The 20738-nt window shown below is 43.6% G+C and overlaps 1 protein-coding gene across 2 annotated transcripts in view; it reads right to left on the reverse strand.

The window, feature by feature from the left end:
- LOC135326982 (SH2 domain-containing adapter protein B-like) overlaps positions 1 to 20474 on the reverse strand; it is a 39610-nt gene extending 19136 nt beyond the window's left edge. For both annotated transcript variants that reach the window (XM_064504626.1, XM_064504627.1), the window contains exon 1: positions 19363 to 20474. In XM_064504626.1, the coding sequence (XP_064360696.1) occupies positions 19363 to 19974 (612 nt within the window). In that variant the 5' untranslated portion in view covers positions 19975 to 20474. The remainder of the gene's footprint in view (positions 1 to 19362) is intronic.
- Positions 20475 to 20738: the final 264 nt, after the last annotated feature.

The following is a 20738-nucleotide window of genomic DNA, read 5'->3' on the forward strand; positions in this document are numbered from 1 at the left end:
GGAAATCGACAGGGTCCCATCAGTCCAACCAATGTAGTAGGAGTCCTTTCCTTCCCAAAAGGTCATAGGATGAACACTTTACAACTGGTCTAGGTCTTCGGCCACTTGAACTAAGTTGTTTTGGAGCCCAACGGCCTGAAGGCCTCCAAACTTGCCCACCATGGACAAGGGATCAATATAAAAGATACACAAATACCTTGGTCGTTAATGTAGACATATTGCAAATATAAGCACCTCTGCATGAAAGTAGCTGTGCTCTAGCCAAGACCTTGTGTTGGTCTAGCCTGGAACCCAAGGCCATTGTAAGCCAATTTGGCCATAGGCTTTTGAGGCACACGGGCCCTGCAGCCATGGAGCTGTGTTTCTAAACCAGAAAAATGCAGGCAAGCAGAAGGGGATGCCCAGGGAGTACAGGCAAGGAGCAAAACAAGCCTCATCTCTTGTAGGAGTTCAGTTTTTTAGCCCTATTTTAAAAGCAGGTCTTGCAAAGACCATCATTAAAGATGGTGTGGGTTTGAAAAGAAAACCCAAATCCATTGCAAACAAACATAGCAAAACGATGTATTTCACAAAAACCTTGGAGGAGAACTGTCTGAATCACTTTCATCTTTCAGCGGGGCTTCTGCTCAGCATACTGGATGTGGTTCATTGGCCTAAGAATTACACTATAATATGGAAGGCCCATTACATGAGCTAGTTAGCTCCATTTTCAGGAGAAAAATATCCCTGTAGTTGTGCACAGAAGAGGCTACAGCTCAGCTGCTGGCAATTTTAAACTGAAGTGTGCAGTAAACATGGTATGACCTCACTTTGGAAAAGGCTGGGTACTTTAATAGAATATGTGTTTTAGAAGAAAAGTGACATACGTGCTACATGACCCCCATGAGGAACTTAAGCCTACATGTGCTCCACTTTGCTCTCATAATTAAACACCAGTCTAAAAACTTTGTTGTTGATTAATTGGACCGATTGGACATCTCAGCATCTACTCTGACCTCCTGGGAGGACAAAGCAAGCAGCTCTCCCTGTAATCTTCAGGAACATGTCTGACTTGAGCATTTTCTAGAAGCCACCTGTAGCAAGAACACCTGCAGAAGATCTGGTGAGGAGTCAGGGGACTGGCAGAGCACGTGTCCCTGTCCGTTACCTGGCACAGTAGCTGCAAACAACCAGGGTGGGTAGGTTTGTACTAAGGCACGGGCCTGTGGACTGCAGCAGCCAAGTTGCACGCGAACACCGACAGAGAGACGCATCCTTTTCTGCTGTCCCTGCTGTGGGGGCAATGGAGAAGGACATTCAGCAGGACAGAGCAGATGGCTGAAGGAAGTAATGGCTTAAACAGCTGCAATGTGCATCCATAAGAGCAGGTGTGCCGGGGTTTTTCTGCCCAACCTTATGTTAAGGCTGCAGGCCAATGACTAGGCCACTGATGAGAAACATGGAAAACTACTGGACGCGACATGAGGAATTGCTGGATGTGACAGATAACAGAGTAGGAAGGTGACAGAAGTTACAGACAACGCCGTGAGGGATGGCTGGATTTCACAGATGGTTAAGGGGGAGTGATGTGAGAGATGGCCCAGCTTCACAGCTAACAGATGGGGAGCGCTGGGGACCTTTGGGGGAGCAGAGTCTTGCAAGGCCAGCAGTGCCTAGGTAACCACACCTGTAATACCATGCAAGGCCGAGATGACCTAGGTAACAGTATCAGAAATGCCAACTTTGAGGGATCAAGGTCAATGGGGGAAGAACAAGCATAGGAAAATGGGGGGGGGGGGAAGGGTAAAAGGGGCCATTTGTATGTAAGTGAGGGGCTGGTCACCACGCTTGTCTGGCTGAGCCCTGTGCCTGATCACCCCAGTCTGTCCTATCTTCTTATTAAACTCTATTCCTAAGTATTTTCTGTTTAAGTTTGTTCTCTATTCTGTGCATGCACGCGTGTGAGAGAGAGCAAGAGCGATCCACTAGTGAACTTCAAGCTGGACTAGCCAGCAAGTAGGAGGAAACCCACATCTGGAAAGACCTGAGGTTGCAGGTAGAGAATGGATAAAAGGGCCCAGGGTCTGGGCATGGACACTGGATAGACTTCAGGTCTGGGCCAGAGTCCAAGGGACCTGCAAATGTGAGTGTGCATGTGAGTTGAGTGAGTGAGGGCATGTGCATGTTCCTCTAGCAAAGTTCAAGCCTGAGTAGCTGGTGAGTAAGAACAGGATCAGCCCATTTGTGTTGTTCATGTTTATGAGTGCTGTTTGTGTACATGCTGTGCCTGTAAAGGTACTGTCTTCCTGTCTGTGTTGATATGTTTATGGCCAGTCATGTTTGGAGAGAGCGTGCCTATTGGGAGTACTTTCTCAGCCTTGCTACTGGCTGGACTTGGGAACAGGGAAAAGCTGCAGCCTCCCATCTAGTGGGCTGGGAGGGGAGGAATCACCTGAATCTTAAAGACCACCCAACTTGACTACCCTTAACACTTTAAAGAGCCCTTTAGAAAGTCCTATGAAGAACAAGTCCTCTCCAAAGTGTCTTCAGCTGGACACACAATCAAGACCTTGGGAAATCTGGGTTTACAATTAAGAGCCTTTAAATCAAGCAAAGAAATACATGCTTTCAAATAGGTCCAAGCCAGGTGATTAAAACACTTAAGGGAGGTTGATGAGGCCATCTCAGAACTTTCCCAGCTTCTTGTATCAAATGAGCATGTCACATTATGTTGTTTCACTGTGGCTGGCACTTATAAATTAGGCACATCATTAGAGAGTCACCAATGAGCACCAGTTGTAGCTTGTCTCCAACAGAGAGCTGGCTGGCTGGCCCTGTCAAATGGTGTTAAGTTATTGGCCAGGGACAATAATTTAGGGGGGCAAAATGGGGGGGGGGGGGGGAGAAAAGAGCAATCAAGGTGCAGCCAAGGCAGGGCAGGATCAAGCTGCAAGGGAGATAGACTGAGGGGGCGAGGGGGCAGGGGAGTCCAAGTGATAGGGCTAGCCAGGTAGAGTTAGTGGGCCCAACCCAGACAAAGCTACAGCTCCAGCCACAGCAAGTGAAAAAGCACAAGAAAGAGCTTGGAAGTCTTGCTAAGAAAATTCATGTTAGGTAACAGTTTGCTCTCAAGTCTTCAGGAGCATTATACCCTAGTCAAACCATATCAGCATAAAACCCCTGCAGAAATGGTTTACCAGAGCTAGCTTTAAAGACTTACCAACATGCAAAGTGTATAGCCTACAACTCCATTCCTTTCAGAGCTGCCATTCTAGTTAGTCTAACCTCCCTAGGATTATTTTGTTTCTTGAGAAGATAAAAGCTATCACAAAGATCAAAGCACAGCTATTCCATCTTGCAGTGTTTAATCAACAATACTGATAGATATCTAGGACTTAGCTAGGAGATTTCAAGCAATACAGCTGAGAGTCATCATTTCTCACCAATATAGATCACATGCTTCAACAGAGAGCTGGAGAGACTTCATTTAGGTCAAGAACATAACAAATGTAAGAACATTTAAAAAAAAAAAAAAAAAAAAAAAAAAGACTTTTTTGAATGATTTCCTCAACATATTCCAGTCAGTACTACTTCAATCTAGATAGTCATGTCAGTTTTCTTTGTGCTTTCAGCTGTGAAAATAAGATATGGACAATCTAACAGAGGGGTTACAGAAACACTATGAGAAAGATGAAGAAAATAATGGCTCAAAGTCCAACACAGGTGAATATGTTTTGCCACCCCTTCATTAGCAAAGCAAACCTTTGCTTACACAAGAGAAGAGCCTCACCTATTCATCACTTTTTTGAAAGCTAGATCATTTTTTGAAAGCTAGATCATTTTCTAAACCACTACAGAGCTGCATGCCAGAATTAGATTAGCTGCAAGGCACAGCCATTAACATCCACCTATTGCATAGGGGTAGTCAAACAGACATGCTTAGCTTCCTAGTTCACCCAAAACAGCAGACAAATGAGTAATAGAGCATCATGTACCCTGATGCTTTGAAAAGTTTAACCATTTTTTCCCCAGTGCGTAGAAGGCTACTGACCTATTCACCAATATAGCCTGAGCAACTAATTCTCCATACTTCTGGAGACAGAAAAATAGCTCCTTGTATTATTATACATACTGCCAAGTATTGCACCCACTCAAATGAAGGGCTGAGCCCCAATTGATTTTACTGTTACAAATTCAGGACTTCACTGAAGTTCAATTTCAACTCAGTAAGCTGTTCTCATCTTTAAAATAGGGATAACATTTGGAGTGGGACACCTTGACTTCCAAAGATGGTCAGGACTAATTATTCAGCTTCCAAAGAGATTATCCAGTATACTAGAGCTCTGAAATCAACAAAACAAAGGAAAATTGTGCTTGACCACATAAAGCCTCTTGTTACAAAACCCTATGAATCTTTCTATTCCAGACACTAGCAAGTAGACAGGCTTTAGCACCAAAATTATTTAGCCTAGCGTTTCAGACACTATCAGAATTTGCCTTGGTATAATCCTCTCATCATCAATTACAGAATATCAGGTGGATCAGAGGAGTTTATTACAGACTATACCTTGTATAATCCACCCTCCTGGTTGCCAGAGCCAAGAACAGGTATTTGTTTTCAATCATCCAAGTGGAATAGAATATTTTTCCACTGAATATTCTTACCGTGTAATCCATCTACATGGATTTATTCACTTGCATTAAGCTCCCTTTTCAAAAGCCCATAAGTAAAAATTAGTCTTGGCTTTAGTAGAATAGCAAGTGGGGGGGGGGGGGAAGAAGGGGACAATTCTTTAAAGAAGGAAGAGACAAGGCCATCAACAATAGTTTCTTACAAGCTAATAATAAGGTAGAAAATAAATATGGATCATTAAAGCAACTTCAAGGCAGTTCACATATTCCACTACAGAAAAAAATGCTGTTGTGTTCAGTGCTCTTTGTTTTATTATAATGTAGTTCAAATAAACTCCAGAGCATACATAAAAGTACATTTATCTAAGACAAGTGAAGACTTGTATTTGAGCTTGCTAGAACAGAGCAATCAACAAGGGTTTTTGGGCAAGGTCACAGGAGGAGTTCTCCCAAGCAGGTAAGATGTTAAAACTCAAGCACAGAAGAAAATAAGTATGCCTTGATTATTACTATTGATGGATACCTTGATGCTAACGGTCTAGATATTTCCTGCCAGAGAAGCTAAATAGCAGATACAGGATTAAAGGAGCAGCCACAAGATGCAAGTTTCATAGTTAACGAATATATTCTCTCTAAAACATAGAGCACAAAGGCACGATTTGTAGGTTCTTTACTCTTCAGTTCATTAAAAAACACTCTTATTTTAAAAAGCTACATGCATTCCAATATTAAATCCAAGTCTAAAGAAACGTTCACATATGCAAAAGCACAACTCCATACACATCCAGGACAAGAGAACAAAGAATAAGCCTGAATGCACAGTTCCACAGATTTCTGTTTCTGGCTGAAGGGAGAACACACACACACACACAAAACCATACAATGGGAATTAACATGCTAGAGTAAGTCCAGTCTTTAGGAGAAATCCTTACATGAACTGAAGCATACAGGAGAATTATCCCTGGGACACAAACCGTAGTGCAGAAAAGCATCTTACAATTGTCAGAGAGACTTGGTGACAATCCAGATCAATTAGTTCTATTCTGTGAGGGTCCAACAGGAATTACAGTAATTAACACACTACACAGAAAGTAAGTCTCTCGCTTGCTAATATGGGGGGGGGGGTTAAATACTACTCCTTCCTCTGTTTTTAACTAGATAGAGGGGTGAACATTTAAGGTGAAAATTTGTCACAGTTTCTTTTAGCTATATATTGAGAGAGAGAAGAAAAAATGAACAGGTCTCTCCCCAACTCTAGCTATAATAAAGAGAAGATGCATACAAACACAAGATCACCATCCTGCAACATCAAGGAAGCTCCTGAGAAATGTGACTGGCAGTTGTGCCCTATGACAGCAGAGACAGGAACATGTGACTGCAGCCAGTGATAAGAAAAAAAAAATCTTTATAATCAAAAACAAACAGTGCTTATGCCCTTTGAATTGACATGAGAGAACATGGGTTAAACACAGGCTTTCCACAGTACTGTAAATTCCTCATCCTCAGAGTTTAGAAGCAGAATAAAGTAGTCACTAGCTCCAGTAGAAATCATTCTGTATAAAGTGTCCATTTATGAAACAAATTTCATTGCCCAGTTTTACAGCCTTGAAAAGTTTTCAATAAGTGTCACAATTCCCTCCCTCAGCCCCCAAAGGATCACCTGGTTTCAATTCAAAAAACACCCCCCCACACGCAGGAGCGCAGACACACACAGGAAGGCATTTCCCACAGCACCTGGCCCCCCATGAAGCACTAAATTCAAACACTAGTTCGGGCAATCCTTCCATAGCCTCGGTACTGCTTTTCTCAAAATAAAATTCACAGCCTTGGAAGGGGACACGTGCAATCTAAATGCAATCCAAATCCTAACAGGACCAACAGAAGGATTAGGGCCAGCAAAAGCAGACTCTGAACACTTGGTTACAGAGTCACAAATTTAGGTCCTGACCCTAGAGGAGTACTCTGTGGAAGGAGGAGCTGGGGGGGGAGGGGGGGGGGCAAAAACACCCCCAAACCACTCCCCTACTGTGAAAGCACAGAATAGCTGAGTCAGCTCTGCCTCTTGGAGCAGCTTACAAAACTGGTGACTCTGGTTTACCCGGGGGGGGGGGGGGGTTGTTAAGGGCAGGAGGGACCCATCCTTGAGTCATTTGTTTAATCCTCCCTATAGAAAAGCTGCTACCAATTGAAGAATCATCCCACTTACTTTCTTTGTTACTGCTGTTCACAAACTCAGCATTTCTTTGGCCAGAGAGGTACAGCTGCAGGAGAGCTCATTACATGAGTTTTAAGGTTTAAACTACTTGCAGAGGGACTTATTTCTTCAAGATCTCTGGCTTGGCACAAACACCAAGCATCAGCCATAACCAACTCATTTCTCTAATGCATACATCTGATGGGACAGGAGAAGAGACAGGAGCACCAGAAGCTGATGATAGACTCTCCCCCAAACACACACACCCTCCTTGTTCTATTCAGTTGTAAGGATGGATGAGTTACAAAGCAACTACAGACCATGGTAGCCACAGTATGCTGCCAGTGCTCAGATCAGAGCAAGCAAACCTACCCTTAACAGATGCTTTTTCCTTGACTAGCAAGATCCCCTCCCAGAGGGTTTAACACTTTATTCCTTTCCACACACACCACAAGGAGGAGTTACACAGAAGATGGGGCAAGATTTTTGTTTGCTGAAACTAATAAGTAGTCAGTTGAAACTAGAGACAAAAGTTACATTTATCTGGAAGGGAAGCAGTTTCAAACAAGCAAGTAAAAAACAAAACCAACCACCAATACAACCCCCAAAACCCCAGAAAACAACAACTACTCCCCACAAAACACAAAAAACACACACACACCCAAACACCCACCAAAAACAAAACAAAAACAAACCACTTCACTTGAATGAGATCCATTCAGATGCAACTTCTGCAACATAACACTCCTCTGCAGTCCTATGCTACTGGCCTATCATCCAAAAAGTTTTACAGGGTCTATAAACAGAAGATGCCCACAGGAAATGCAGTGCAGCTGCAGTTACCGTTGATGTAAAGTCAGAGAGCCCTTTTCTGGCTCATTCAGAAACTAATTATTACTACAAACATGGTTTTAGGGAAGTATTGTTACTGCTTTTCTATGAAAACAGACAGGCTTTTTGTGAAGAAAAAAAACATGCTACATCTTAAAATGGATAACATCTCAAAATGTTACAAGACAACGCTGAGAAGCTCAGAAAGAATGTTTGAAGTAGGTAGATTTGGATAACTTCTATCTTAGACAGAATTTGCTTAGCATGAGTAGCCGCACACTTGCTTAGCATGAGTAGCTAAATTTGCTGAAGCCTTAGGCCGCGCTCCTAGTGCGGTAAGAAAGGGCCTCAGAGCTGGTGCAGGCTGGAAAGATAAGGGAGCTACAAGCAGTCTGCATTCCTGTGCCCCACTCTCCGAAAGGGAGGATGTCAAGGCTGAGAAATAAGGCCTGTTTGGGCACCAGGACCTTGGGAAGCAAAGCCTCCTCTCACTGTTGAAACAGTGTTGATTAAGGGGTCTGGATTATGTCTTCTTCCTCAGGACCTTGGGAGATAACACCTACTGACCCAGCTGGGGCAGTGTTAATTGACCAGGACCTTGAGGAGCAGGGGTGGGACCCAGGGAATGAAGAAATCACTAACCAATCAGTGTAAAAGGGAAAGTCACAAATCTGGCAATTTGTGTGTATAAATGCTACTTGAAAAGTTGGGGGGGGTGTGCTCGATTTGTGGGAAACCACCGAGCACCCAGGCTTGCGCAACTCTGAAATAAATAAATAAATAAATGTCTCTCCTGAGTGTGTAATTATTGGCTCATTGCACACCGGGCAACGAATCCACTTTTCGGACAACAGTTTTCTGGCGACCCAGGTGGGACTCTCGCTGTAAAGCCTTGCCCGGATCGTCTTGCCAGTTCCGTCGGGGAGACACTGCTCATCGGACTCCAGCGCGCACCGACCGTTTTGTTCGGGGACTCCGTGAGCACCCTCCCTGGTCGGAACAGGTAAGCGACTCAAAGGTGCAACGCAGTAATTATTAAGAGACATTGCATAAAGGGTATGATACAAGGGTAATTGGTTGTGGTAACCAAAGGAAAGCTTTGTACACGTTTGGACAGTGACGACTGGAGTGTACAAAAGCGTAATTGGTAAGAACGTTCTTTTAAGGGTAATAATATGGGAACAGGACAGTCTGTGGGGGTATCCTCCTGTTCCTGTTCCTGAAACATTGGAGTAAGTTTGGTGGGAATCCTTTAACAAGGAGAAAATTAAAGGAATACTGTACTCAGTGGTGGCCAATGTATAAACTGGAGGATGAGGAAAAATGGCCAGAAATGGGAACGCTAAACTATAATACAATCTTGCAACTTATGTTGTTTTGCAGAAGACAGAACAAATGGGATGAGGTCCCATATGTAGATTTGTTCTTCTCTCTGAGAAATGATCATGAAACTAGAAAAAAATGTAAGCTATTGATCTCTGACTCAAATGTGTTAATGATGATGGGAAACAAAGAGAAAATGCCTCGGTGTTGCTCTGCTTGTAGTATTGGGAAAAGATGTTTAAAAGTGGGTGATGAGGAAGAGGATGTACAATTATTGGTCTCTCCGGAAAGAGATCAAGATAGTGTCGATAGCAGAAATAAGGGACCCGATTGCAGGCAGAACTCGGGCTACTCGGGCTCAACAAAATCCCGCGATTCAGGCCCCGCTGCGTCAAGCAGTCGGACCAGACGGGATGCCTGTGTATGTGAAGGTCCCTTTTTCAACTACAGATTTAATGAATTGGAAGGAGTCTGCCGGGTCGTACCGAGAAAATCCAGAGAAGATGTATCAATCCTTTAAAATGATAATTGAGAATCATAATCCAGATTGGCAGGATTTACAGGTGCTTTTAAATACTTTGCTTGCACCTGAGGAGAAAAGAATGGTATTAGACAAAGCTCAAGAGGAGAATGAAAGACAAAATGCTAGAGACGGACCAGACCGTTTTATGCCGACCCGGGAACCGGGTTGGGATCAAAACACAGGGGCAGGCAGGTTAATGACTAAACAGTACCAACAGTTAATATTATATGGGGTAAAGCATGGAGTACCTAGGCCCAAAAATATTGCGAAACTATATCAAGTTGCACAGGGTAAGAATGAGGATCCCTCTGCATTTTACGAGCGGTTATGTGAAACTGCCCGAAAATGGACAGACTTGGATCCCGAGGACGAAGCAAATAAAATGACTTTTACTACATTATTTGTAGGACAATCAGCACCAGATATAAGGAGAAAGCTTCAGAAAGTAGATGGTATGTCGGGGATGTCAATATCGCAATTAATAGAAATTGCATACAATAACAGGGAAGAAGTAGAGAGAAAGGAAAAACAAAAGGAGAAACTGAAAGATAAGAGGCAAAATGCTGCAATCTTGGCAGCTGCATTTGCCCGGGCACAAACTCCCTCTCAGGGAAGGGGTTTTCCGAAAGGACAAGGACGTGGAAGAGGGCATAGAGTAGGAGGGAATTTGGGAAATAGAATTCCGCTGAGGAGAGATCAGTGTGCAATTTGCAGGGGGAAGGGGCACTGGAAAAATGAGTGCCCGAAGAGACAATCAGATCATTGGAAGCCTCAGTCTGCATCTGTTCCAGAGGCAGATTTGCTCATGATTGGTACAGAGGATTCAGACTGATGGGGACCGGGGGTTGAGGAATTGGATTCCCCAGCCGAACCCCTGGTTTCAGTAAAGCTGGGGAACGAAACAGTTAAATTTTTAGTAGACACTGGAGCAGCATATTCAGTACTAAATAGCTGTAAGGAACCAATGAGTAAATTCTCTATGCCAGTAATTGGGGCCACGGGAAAGCGAGAGGTCAAACCTTTCTTTCAACCAATTAAATGTGAAATAGGAAATAGAGTGTTAACACATGAATTCTTATATATGCCAGAATGCCCATTACCCCTAATGGGGAGGGATTTACTGAATAAACTGGGGGCACAGATAACCTTTGATCAAAACAAAGTTAAGGTGCACATTCCACAAAGTAACGCCTGGAAGGCACAAGCATATATGTTGCAGAAAGCACTGGATTCCGAACAGGTGGAGGATGGACCAAGCGAAATTCCCTCTGAAGTAATGGACGCAGTAGTCCCTTTTGTGTGGGCAACGGAGAAACCTGGAAGAGCCAGATGTGCAGAACCGGTAAAGGTGGAATTAAAACAAGGAGCTAAACCGGTAAGGCGAAAACAGTATCCCATGAAGTTAGAGGCCCGTGTTGGACTGGAGCCTATGATTAATAATTTCTTAAAGTATGGACTGTTGCGAGAATGTCAATCCGAGTACAATACTCCAATCCTGCCTGTAAGAAAACCACATTCACAAGAATATCGTCTAGTACAGGATTTGCGAGCTATTAACCAGATAGTGACTGATGTGCACCCGGTGGTACCCAATCCATACACTTTGTTAACAACAATAAATGATTCCAATGTCTATTTTACAGTATTGGACTTAAAAGATGCTTTCTTCTGTATTCCTTTGGAGGAACAAAGTCAACAATTATTCGCCTTTGAGTGGGAAAGTCCTACAACGAAACGCAAAATGCAGTTGTGCTGGACAGTACTCCCTCAAGGATTCAAGAACAGCCCTACAATTTTTGGTAATGTACTTGCAAAAGAATTAGAATTATGGCAAGGTAAGAAAGAGACCACTACCTTATTACAGTATGTGGACGATATCTTATTGGGGGCAGACACGATTGAAGAATGTAGAGAAACAACCATCAGTTTATTAAATTTTTTGGGAACAGCGGGATACAGGGTGTCTCAGAAAAAAGTACAGATCATGAAGGAAAACATAATCTATCTAGGATTTGAAATATCCCAGGGGGAAAGAAAATTAGGAATCGAAAGGAAAGAAGCGATTTGTCAGATCGCCCCCCCAAAATCAAAAAGAGAACTCAGGGGATTTTTAGGAATGGCTGGGTGGTGTCGCCTGTGGATACCTAATTTTGGATTAATGGCAAAGCCTTTATATGAAGCTGTTAAGGGGCCGGGAAACTTGCTGGAGTGGACTCCAGAGTGCCGAAAAGGATTTGATGAAATCAAGATTGCTCTCATGAGTGCCCCTGCATTAGGACTTCCGAACCTAACAAAGCCATTTGAGCTTTATGTACATGAGAGAGGGCACCAGGCTTTGGGAGTGCTTGTACAGACTTTAGGAAATTGGAAAAGACCTGTGGCTTATTTTTCAAGACAGCTGGATAAAGTGAGTGCAGGGTAGCCAGGATGCCTCAGAGCAGTTGCAGCTGCTGTGCTGTTAATACAAGAGGCACGAAAATTGACATTGGGACAAAAAGTGACTGTTTATGTACCACATGCTGTTGCAGCAGTTTTAGAACAAAAAGGGCATCACTGGTTATCCCCGAGTAGGATGTAAACCATTTCATGAAGAGGGGAGGTTGGCTCATGACTGCCTGCAAACTATTGAGCGAGTATGTTCCAGCCGTCCAGATTTGAGAGATATTCCGTTGCAGAATCCAGACTGGGAATTATTTACCAATGGGAGCAGTTTTATAGTAAAGGGAGAAAGAAGGGCTGGATACGCTGTTGTCACTTTGGAAGGAGAAATCGCAGCAAGATCGCTACCAGCAAATACATCCGCCCAGAAAGCAGAACTGATTGCTTTAACCCGGACTCTGGAATTATCAGAGGGAAAACGGACTAATGTGTTTACAGATTCAAAATACGCCTTTGCGGTTATACATGCCCATGGCGCAATTTGGAAAGAAAGAGGATTGCTATCTTCTCAAGGGAATCCTATAAAATACAGTAAGGAGATTATGAGACTACTCAAAGCAGTTAATAAACCCAAAGAAAGAGCAGTAATGCATTGCAAAGCGCACCAGTCCGGACAGACTGACATAGTTAAAGGGAACAAAAGGGCCGATGAGGCTGCAAAAAGGGCAGCATTATCCGTGTCGGTGGCAGCCTTAGTTCCAGAAAGAATGTTAAAAATGGAAATTCCAGTATACACTGAAAAAGAAAATAAATTAGCAGAAATACTGAAATGCATAAAAACTCCCGAAGGATGGTGGGTAACATCTACTGGACAATGTGTGGTAACTTTGCCGATAATGAAGAAGCTGATGAAGCAAATACATGATAGCACCCACATGGGAGCCGAGTCACTTGTTGAAACAGTTAAAAGATTTGCTGTGGGAGTCAGTATGCTAATAATTGCAAAGGGTATTACACAAAAATGTGAAATCTGTCTTAGAAATGATCCCAAGATTCAGAAGAAGCCCCCCCCAGGGGAAGTAAAAAGGGGCTTCATGCCTGGGGATTACTGGCAAATTGATTTTTCTGAATTACCAAAATGTAATGGATATAAATATTTGTTGGTAATTGTTGACACCTTTTCAGGATGGCCTGAGGCTTTCCCGTGTCGTACCAATAAAGCCAGGAAAGTAGTAAAAATGTTATTAAAAGAAATTATACCAAGATTTGGGGTACCAGAAGGGTTTTCTTCAGATAGGGGACCTCATTTTATAGCAGAAATAGTACAGCAAATCTCAAAAATACTACAAATTAAATGGGACTTACATACCCCCTGGAGGCCACAATCCAGTGGAAAAGTGGAAAGAATGAATCAAACAATTAAGAGACAGGTAGGAAAATTGTGTCAGGAGATTCAGATGAAATGGACTGATGTTCTACCTCTGGCATTATTAAGAATCAGAATAACCCCAAGGGTTAGGGAGAAAGTTAGTCCATTTGAGATTCTGTATGGTAAACCTTACACTGTAAATTTAACTGGAAATGAAATTCAAATGCACGTTAAGGGCAATCAAATTTTAAGTGATTATCTCTTGTCTATGGCAAAGGTTCTTACTTCTCTCCGTAGGTACATCCAGTTAAGATCTCCTGTACTTTTAGATTCACCTGTACATTCATTCCAGCTGGGAGATCAAGTGTATCTTCGGACCTGGAAGGACGAGCCATTGGTAGAAAAGTGGAGAGGACCGTATCTTGTACTGCTAACAACAAATAATCCACTACACCTGAGTGAAAGCAGTACCTCGAGAGACGTGGAAAGCTGAACAAGTTCAACCTTTAAAGTTAAAAATATATAAAGATATATGAGTTGTATTGGAAGCGAATCGGTTTTAAATTTAGATTGTATTCAGGGAAGAATTGCTTTAATCTGTTTGTTAGGAATAGGGTTAATATTGTTGTTATGTTATCTGTGTAAAAATGATGTTCTCCTTAATAACCAGGGGAGAAATGTGGTGGTTAGCTTTTCTAGGTTGCCTGAGCCAAACAATTAAAGGGAATCAGGAAGGATTTTGGAGTCACAATCTCCATTTGGAAGTAATTACGAAATCTATGAAGATAATTAACCAGAAGGATTGCTGGGTGTGTACCCACTTCCCTGAACATTCCAACAAGGGCTTCCCCCTAACTGGAGTGCCTCTTAATTTTTCCTTTATGGAATTTATGAAACAGATAAGAAATGATAGTGATCAAACGAAATATGATGAAACAACCGAACAGGAATGGGAAGTCCAGAGTGTGACAGGAGATTATTATCAATGTATCCGAAGATGTAATAATAGTAATAGATGGTGGGAAAAAAACTGTACCCTATGGAAAGCAACCGATCAACTGTACTGGAGCCATTAAGGTGGGAGGTTATAAAAATTGCTCTCATATACCTGAAATAGGTTATAAGTGGCCAAGTAAGGAACTAAATGGGTGGCATGTTCCGAAAGGTAGTGGATGGTATTGGTTGTGTGGGAACAAGGCACGAAAAGTGCTACCTCCTAATTGGTCAGGGACATGTACTTTAGGGGCAATAATCCCTAATGTTACTATAAGAAAAGAATTGAGTAATAAATATCAAAAATCCTGGCTAAGAACATTCATGAGGAGACAAAAGAGGGTCAATAATCCTTTAATAGATCGACCTACTAGGTTTCAGTCATTCGTAAGGTGGCTGTTTCCACAATTGGGAGTGAGTGAACTTGAAAAAGCAATAGTAAATATTTCAGCAGTTATTGAAAAAATAGGGAATAAAACCTCTGATGCCATTGCAGCTTTACAAGAGGAGGTTTCAGAAATTGCTAAAATAAGTACCCAAAACAGGATGGCTCTAGATATGTTATTGGCATCTCAGGGAGGAGTATGTACAGTAATAAATACTAGTTGCTGTGTATATGTGGATCAAAGCGGGAGAATTTCTACCGATCTAAATGAAATCTGGAAGCAGACTGAAATCTTACATGAGGTTCAGAAAGATGATACTTCTTTCGGATTTGAAGAAACATGGAAATGGTTGACTTCCTGGTTCCCTGATGTGAGCTCATGGGTTAAAAAATGTTTAACAATTTTGGGAATGGTGCTAGTAGTTTTTGTATGCGTTTATGTAGTGATTCAATGCATTTCTAAGTGTTTTACAAAACTAATATGGGAAAGATTTTAAGAGAGTGAGACTAATATGAAAATGATCATATAAGTCTCAAAGGGGGGAATTGTTACAAGACAACCCTGAGAAGCTCAGAAAGAATGTTTGAAGTAGGTAGATTTGGATAACTTCTATCTTAGGCAGAATTTGCTTAGCATGAGTAGCCGCACACTTGCTTAGCATAAGTAGCTAAATTTGCTGAAGCCTTAGGCCGCGCTCCTAGTGCGGTAAGAAAGGGCCTCAGGGCTGGTGCAGGCTGGAAAGATAAGGGAGTTACAAGCAGTCTGCATTCCTGTGCCCCACTCTCCGAAAGGGAGGATGTCAAGGCTGAGAAATAAGGCCTGTTTGGGTGCCAGGACCTTGGGAAGCAAAGCCTCCTCTCACTGTTGAAACAGTGTTGATTAAGGGGTCTGGATTATGTCTTCTTCCTCAGGACCTTGGGAGATAACACCTACTGACCCAGCTGGGGCAGTGTTAATTGACCAGGACCTTGAGGAGCAGGGGTGGGATCCAGGGAATGAAGAAATCACTAACCAATCAGTGTAAAAGGGAAAGTCGCAAATCTGGCAATTTGTGTGTATAAATGCTACTTGAAAAGTTGGGGGGGGTGTGCTTGATTTGTGGGAAACCACCGAGCACCCAGGCTTGCGCAACTCTGAAATAAATAAATAAATGTCTCTCCTGAGTGTGTAATTATTGGCTCATTGCACACCGGGCAACGAATCTGCTTTTCGGACAACAAAAAGAGCAAGATTTGAATTGAAGAAAGGTGTTCTGCTTACACACATTCTTCATCCAGTTACCTTTTGGAACCCTGGTCCCACAGCACTATTAAATAATCGTTATGTTATACACTAAAAGTGGTTTGAGTTCATCAGTGGCCAGTATGAATCTCGTGTATGGGGGTCTGTGAAATGCTTTCAAATCCTTCAGGATTAAAGCTACTGTAGAAATGCAAGATATTGAATTACTAGAGGCACCCTAAGGAAATTTAAGAATACAAACAGGTGTGACTGAGACAAAGTTGAAAGACAAGACTCTAGGGAAATGGGGGGGAGGGGAGGACCATATCAGAAAATAAAAGGAGATTTAGGAGATGCAAGTTATGTCCCCTCCCCTCTGATGCTTTTGCCTACAACTTTCAACCTCAAACCTAACACTTTGAACACTCCCACCCTTCCATGTGTTGCAGTACAATGAGAATTAGTGCTTTGTACTACAGTCAACAGCCCAGGAGTTAATACAGAGGCATAGCGGAGGATAAAGGCCAGTAAATAAAAAAGCTTGGCAATTTCTAACATGACCACATACACAGTTCTCCCACCTCTCTGCATGCTCTCAACTGCTTTGAATTTTACCTACTGCTCCCTCACTCCCCCAGACCTCATCTGCTTATACAAGATCCTTTCATTTATTTCATGGCAAAAAGCACTAGCAAAAGTTACAACAGAATGTACATGTCACCTCTCCCCACACACCTCCACAGGACAATAATTATAAAGAAGAAACAAATGGAAGCACAGACATTTTAAGAAGAGACAGCAATAGCACTACTCTCCCACCACTGCAAGATGCTACACAAAGCTTAATTGGGGTGAGGAGGAGGGCTCAGAGATCTGCAGCTTTTACATTAAGTTTATCAACCAGCTATAGAAAGGTTGGGGGAAAGGTCACACTAGTATGTGCCATTTGAGGTTTAGAGCTGTTTTTGTCTCTTAGACATTTTAAGACTGCCTGCCACTTGCATTTCTCTCTCTCTCTCAAACAACAGAAAGATACAGTATGAGTGTTCTGCAACCTTTTGGAATTACATTTATGTTGGATGAGCAACTTGTAGCTTTAAGATCTGTTATGACCCCTGCAACAAGGGCTTAGAGAAGCCACTGAACTAAAAAAAGCAGTTCTTTGAGTTGGATGATTACAGCATACATTTTTATAACAAGACACCTGATAACAGATGCAGTTTCTACTTTGAAAGACAGTTTAAAAAAAATAAAGAACCCACAAAACACAAAAACCCCCAAAACCCATGCCCAATAAGAATCCATCAGTTGTATTTAGAAGTGCTTTGCCCTGAGCAGTATTTTTTTTTCCCTAGAGCATACAGTTGTAAGAAGTATTTGCCTAGGAGGGAATGCACGGTCTCAACTCATGCAACTGACAGAAGACTGAAACATATATTGAGATTTTCACTTGAATTATTCAATTTTCTGAAACTGCTTGCAGTCAGGAACATCTAAAAATGATTAGCAATGTAATAAGCACCTAGAGTTTTAATCTTATCATCATGACAAGCTGATTTATTTGGGACTGCATCTGGACAGGATATAATTTATCAACTCGGATTGTCATGGAAATGCATCATCACTCAATGCAATAATGTTATATGGTTAAACATGCACACACAGATCATTTAAACTGATAGTGTTTAACAGTTATTAGGAATTCTTGCAATGCAACTGTTACACTGAACTCATACTCCAACTTACATAATTGTCAATTAGAAAAAAAATATATAATTTCCATGATAACAGAAAGCAAAATTATACTGTCATCCCTACAAGATGGGGATACAGACTGTGCTTATAAAATGATTAGTGCTACTTTCCTGCTACAGAGCTCACCATCTGTAATCTAATTCATCAGAGCACAGCTTTTTCCACCAGTGTCTACAGTACTTGGTAAATACCTGTAGAGAAACACTACTAGAAGACAACACAGCAATTGTGACAGCCTGTAGCTCTGTAGTCTGCTTCAGGTCTGTGCCCATGATGGCACAAAGCTATGTACACATAACCATGCTGCAACTGACAGGACTTTCAAGGACCTCACCTTCACCACTGAACTGGGAGGCAAAAAAAGTCACTTACAAACATCTGACAAATCTCCACCTTATAAAGCAGGCAGTCTGATATTATCACAACATAAAGCCTTCCTATGGGTTAATCAGTCTGCAACAGACATAAGGAGCTCAGTTGATGCACAGTCATCACCTAGAGTGCACAAGCCTACTACCCCACACCCAAAGCCTGTAACAAGCAGCAAAATAATTCGGGTTAGTGGAAGATTATTAACCTACAAAGATGACCTTTCCAAATGTTTTGCATGCTTGGCTATTAAGCGGTCTGTACAGCAGCCTTATTACCATTTCCCTGATCTTGAGATTTGATTTATTCAATTAGAGAGTCTCCTGCATATGGAGGCCTTTAAGGCATACTGCTCACCCTACACAGAACAGCTGTCAAGAAGCACAGGCACTTTAAAAAAAAAAAAAAAAGCCACCAGCAACACTCCTGCAACTTAAGTTACAGCATGGAGAAAAACACAAGCAAGCAAGACCAAGCAGCCTCTGTGCACTCCTAGCAAAGAACCAGTTCTCACACAGGAAGACAAGGCAACATTGCAAGATTTTAATTACAGCACTCTCTAGAAATAAGCCAAGGACTTGGTATGCATCCATGACAGTTACACTGAGAACAAGGGAGCAGCAGGCAGTATGCCTCCAAGGATCATCACATCAGTACCTCTGGGCTTAATCCATCACTAAGCACCAGGACCCAACCCTGCAGTGACATCCTTTGTATGTGACTACCCAAATCATGAGTGGCTCTCAAATCATAGTAGTTCACAGGCAAAAATAAGCTCCCTTTCCCCCATCCAACCCTACTATGCACGCCTAGCGCCTCTTCTCCCCACTCACACAGAATCTCGTTCTTTCTTTGGACCAGGGGAGAGGTAGCAAAGTATACACACCACAACCACTTGCAGAAGGCCCAAGAAGGGCCACAACTTTATCCCAAAAGCCTGGGGCTTCCCAGGCATCCCCCCAGGGACTCAAGCTCCTATCAGTAGTTGCACACCAAGTCAAGATGGTGGAGGAAGGGAGGAGACTTTGTGCTCCTCAGGGCAGTGCTGGACATATCTGCAAATCTGTTCCAGCATAAGGGAAGCGAGTTCAAGAGCCTAAGCAAGAAGGTACTACTCTCCCACACACACACACTGCTTGCCCAGAAGTCTGGAGCAAGGCAACTCCCCAACCAGGGCAATTGTAGGCTAATGCTTTAAGGCTCCAAGGGGATTGGGGGGGGGAAGAGAGTTGCACACAGCAATGGGGAGCTGTGAGCCCTTCACATCAGCTCGAGATGGAGTTATGCTACTGAACCGCTAGTGAACAATTCCCCCCCCCCCCAAAACTCTTCCCAGGGTGGGTACATGCCCAGCCCTACACCCTAGACCAAGGTGGGGAGGGGGAGAAAGGAAGAGGAGACATCTTACTTTCTCCTTCTTGGTAGGGGGGGCAGGGGTCTTCAGTTGCTCGAGGCCCTTGTTGAGCTTCTTGGCAACACTACCCAGGGAACTCCAAGTGACCATAGAAGCAGCGCTATCGGGAGCATGGCTGCAACCACTCTCAACCTTGATGAGGTGGTGCTCAGAGGAAGTGTACTTGATATTAGGCAGCAGGGCCAGCTGATTCTTGCTATGGCTGTGGAAGAGGCGTGGAGAGCCAATGGGAGTAGCAGCAGAGAGCATAGAGGTCCTGGCACAACAGGAGGAGGAGAAAGCCTTGGGGGCTGCCTCATCCAAGTTCTCAGGCACGTAGTAGTCCAGGTGGTATACAGCACACAACTTGCACAAGGACGAGCCGGGCCTGCTGTAGGGGTCCTCAAAGTCACGGTCCTTCTGGGCGTGGTAGGCACAGAGCAGGTCGCTGGTGTTGCCACACAGGTGGTGGTGTAGGAAGCCAGGCAAAATACAATAGTGATAGTGTAGGCCGTCAGAGCCAGACGTGCTGCTGGCCCCATCGCGCTTATCGTGGTAGTCAGGCCGCAGAGGACTCTTGGTCTTGTTATTGCCCAGACTGAAGTACTTGTTCAGCCATTTGGCCATCCTCTCTGATAAACCCCTACTGCGCTGCACCCATGGGGGGGGGGGGGGAGAGGCGCGCGGAGCCCAGGTCCTGGGACCGAGCGTGCACCCGAGCCGCGGCCACTGAGGACCATATGCTATCCTCGCGGTCCTGCTCACTAGCTCCACTCATCGCCGCTGCGCGACCGCAACCCCCAGCACTTACATGGACAAGAGCGAGGGAGGGGAAAGAGAGACGGATAGGCTGCTCCTTCCTTTACGCACACACAACTTGCCGACAGGGACCAAAACGCACCACTCAAAGTCTTTAACTTCCCAGCAGGGACGAAACAGCTCCTCCTCCCTACCCCCAGGCTACGCACTTTTTCCCCTTGCACTGAGGAGTTTCTCCGAGCATAGCCCCTCCAACTCTACTGCACGCGCCGCACCACCCAACCCCAGCACGTACTAGGAAGGCAGGGAACGTATATGTATACAAGCTCCATCGCCGGGACCCAGCCTATCACCGTGGCTGGGGGGTGGAGAGAAGTGGGGAGGGGCTGAGCGAGGTGCCTGCTGGGTGGTAGGAGGGAGATTTCTCAGTGCAACGCCCTCATCTTGGGGGAGGAGTGTGGTGTTTGAGTTCTTTTTTTATCAAGCTGATCTCTCTCCCCAGGGCTTCCAGGAGCCTGTTGCTGCTTCCTTCCTGTGAGCATGGATGGCTAAGGGGGAAGACGTTTAAAAAAACAATGCAAAACAAAAAATTTCCGGGGAGGAGGGGGAGCAATCTAGCTCCAGGTAGGGTG

The sequence above is a fragment of the Dromaius novaehollandiae genome, unplaced genomic scaffold (genome assembly GCF_036370855.1).
Source record: "Dromaius novaehollandiae isolate bDroNov1 unplaced genomic scaffold, bDroNov1.hap1 HAP1_SCAFFOLD_93, whole genome shotgun sequence".
NCBI lineage: Eukaryota > Metazoa > Chordata > Aves > Casuariiformes > Dromaiidae > Dromaius > Dromaius novaehollandiae.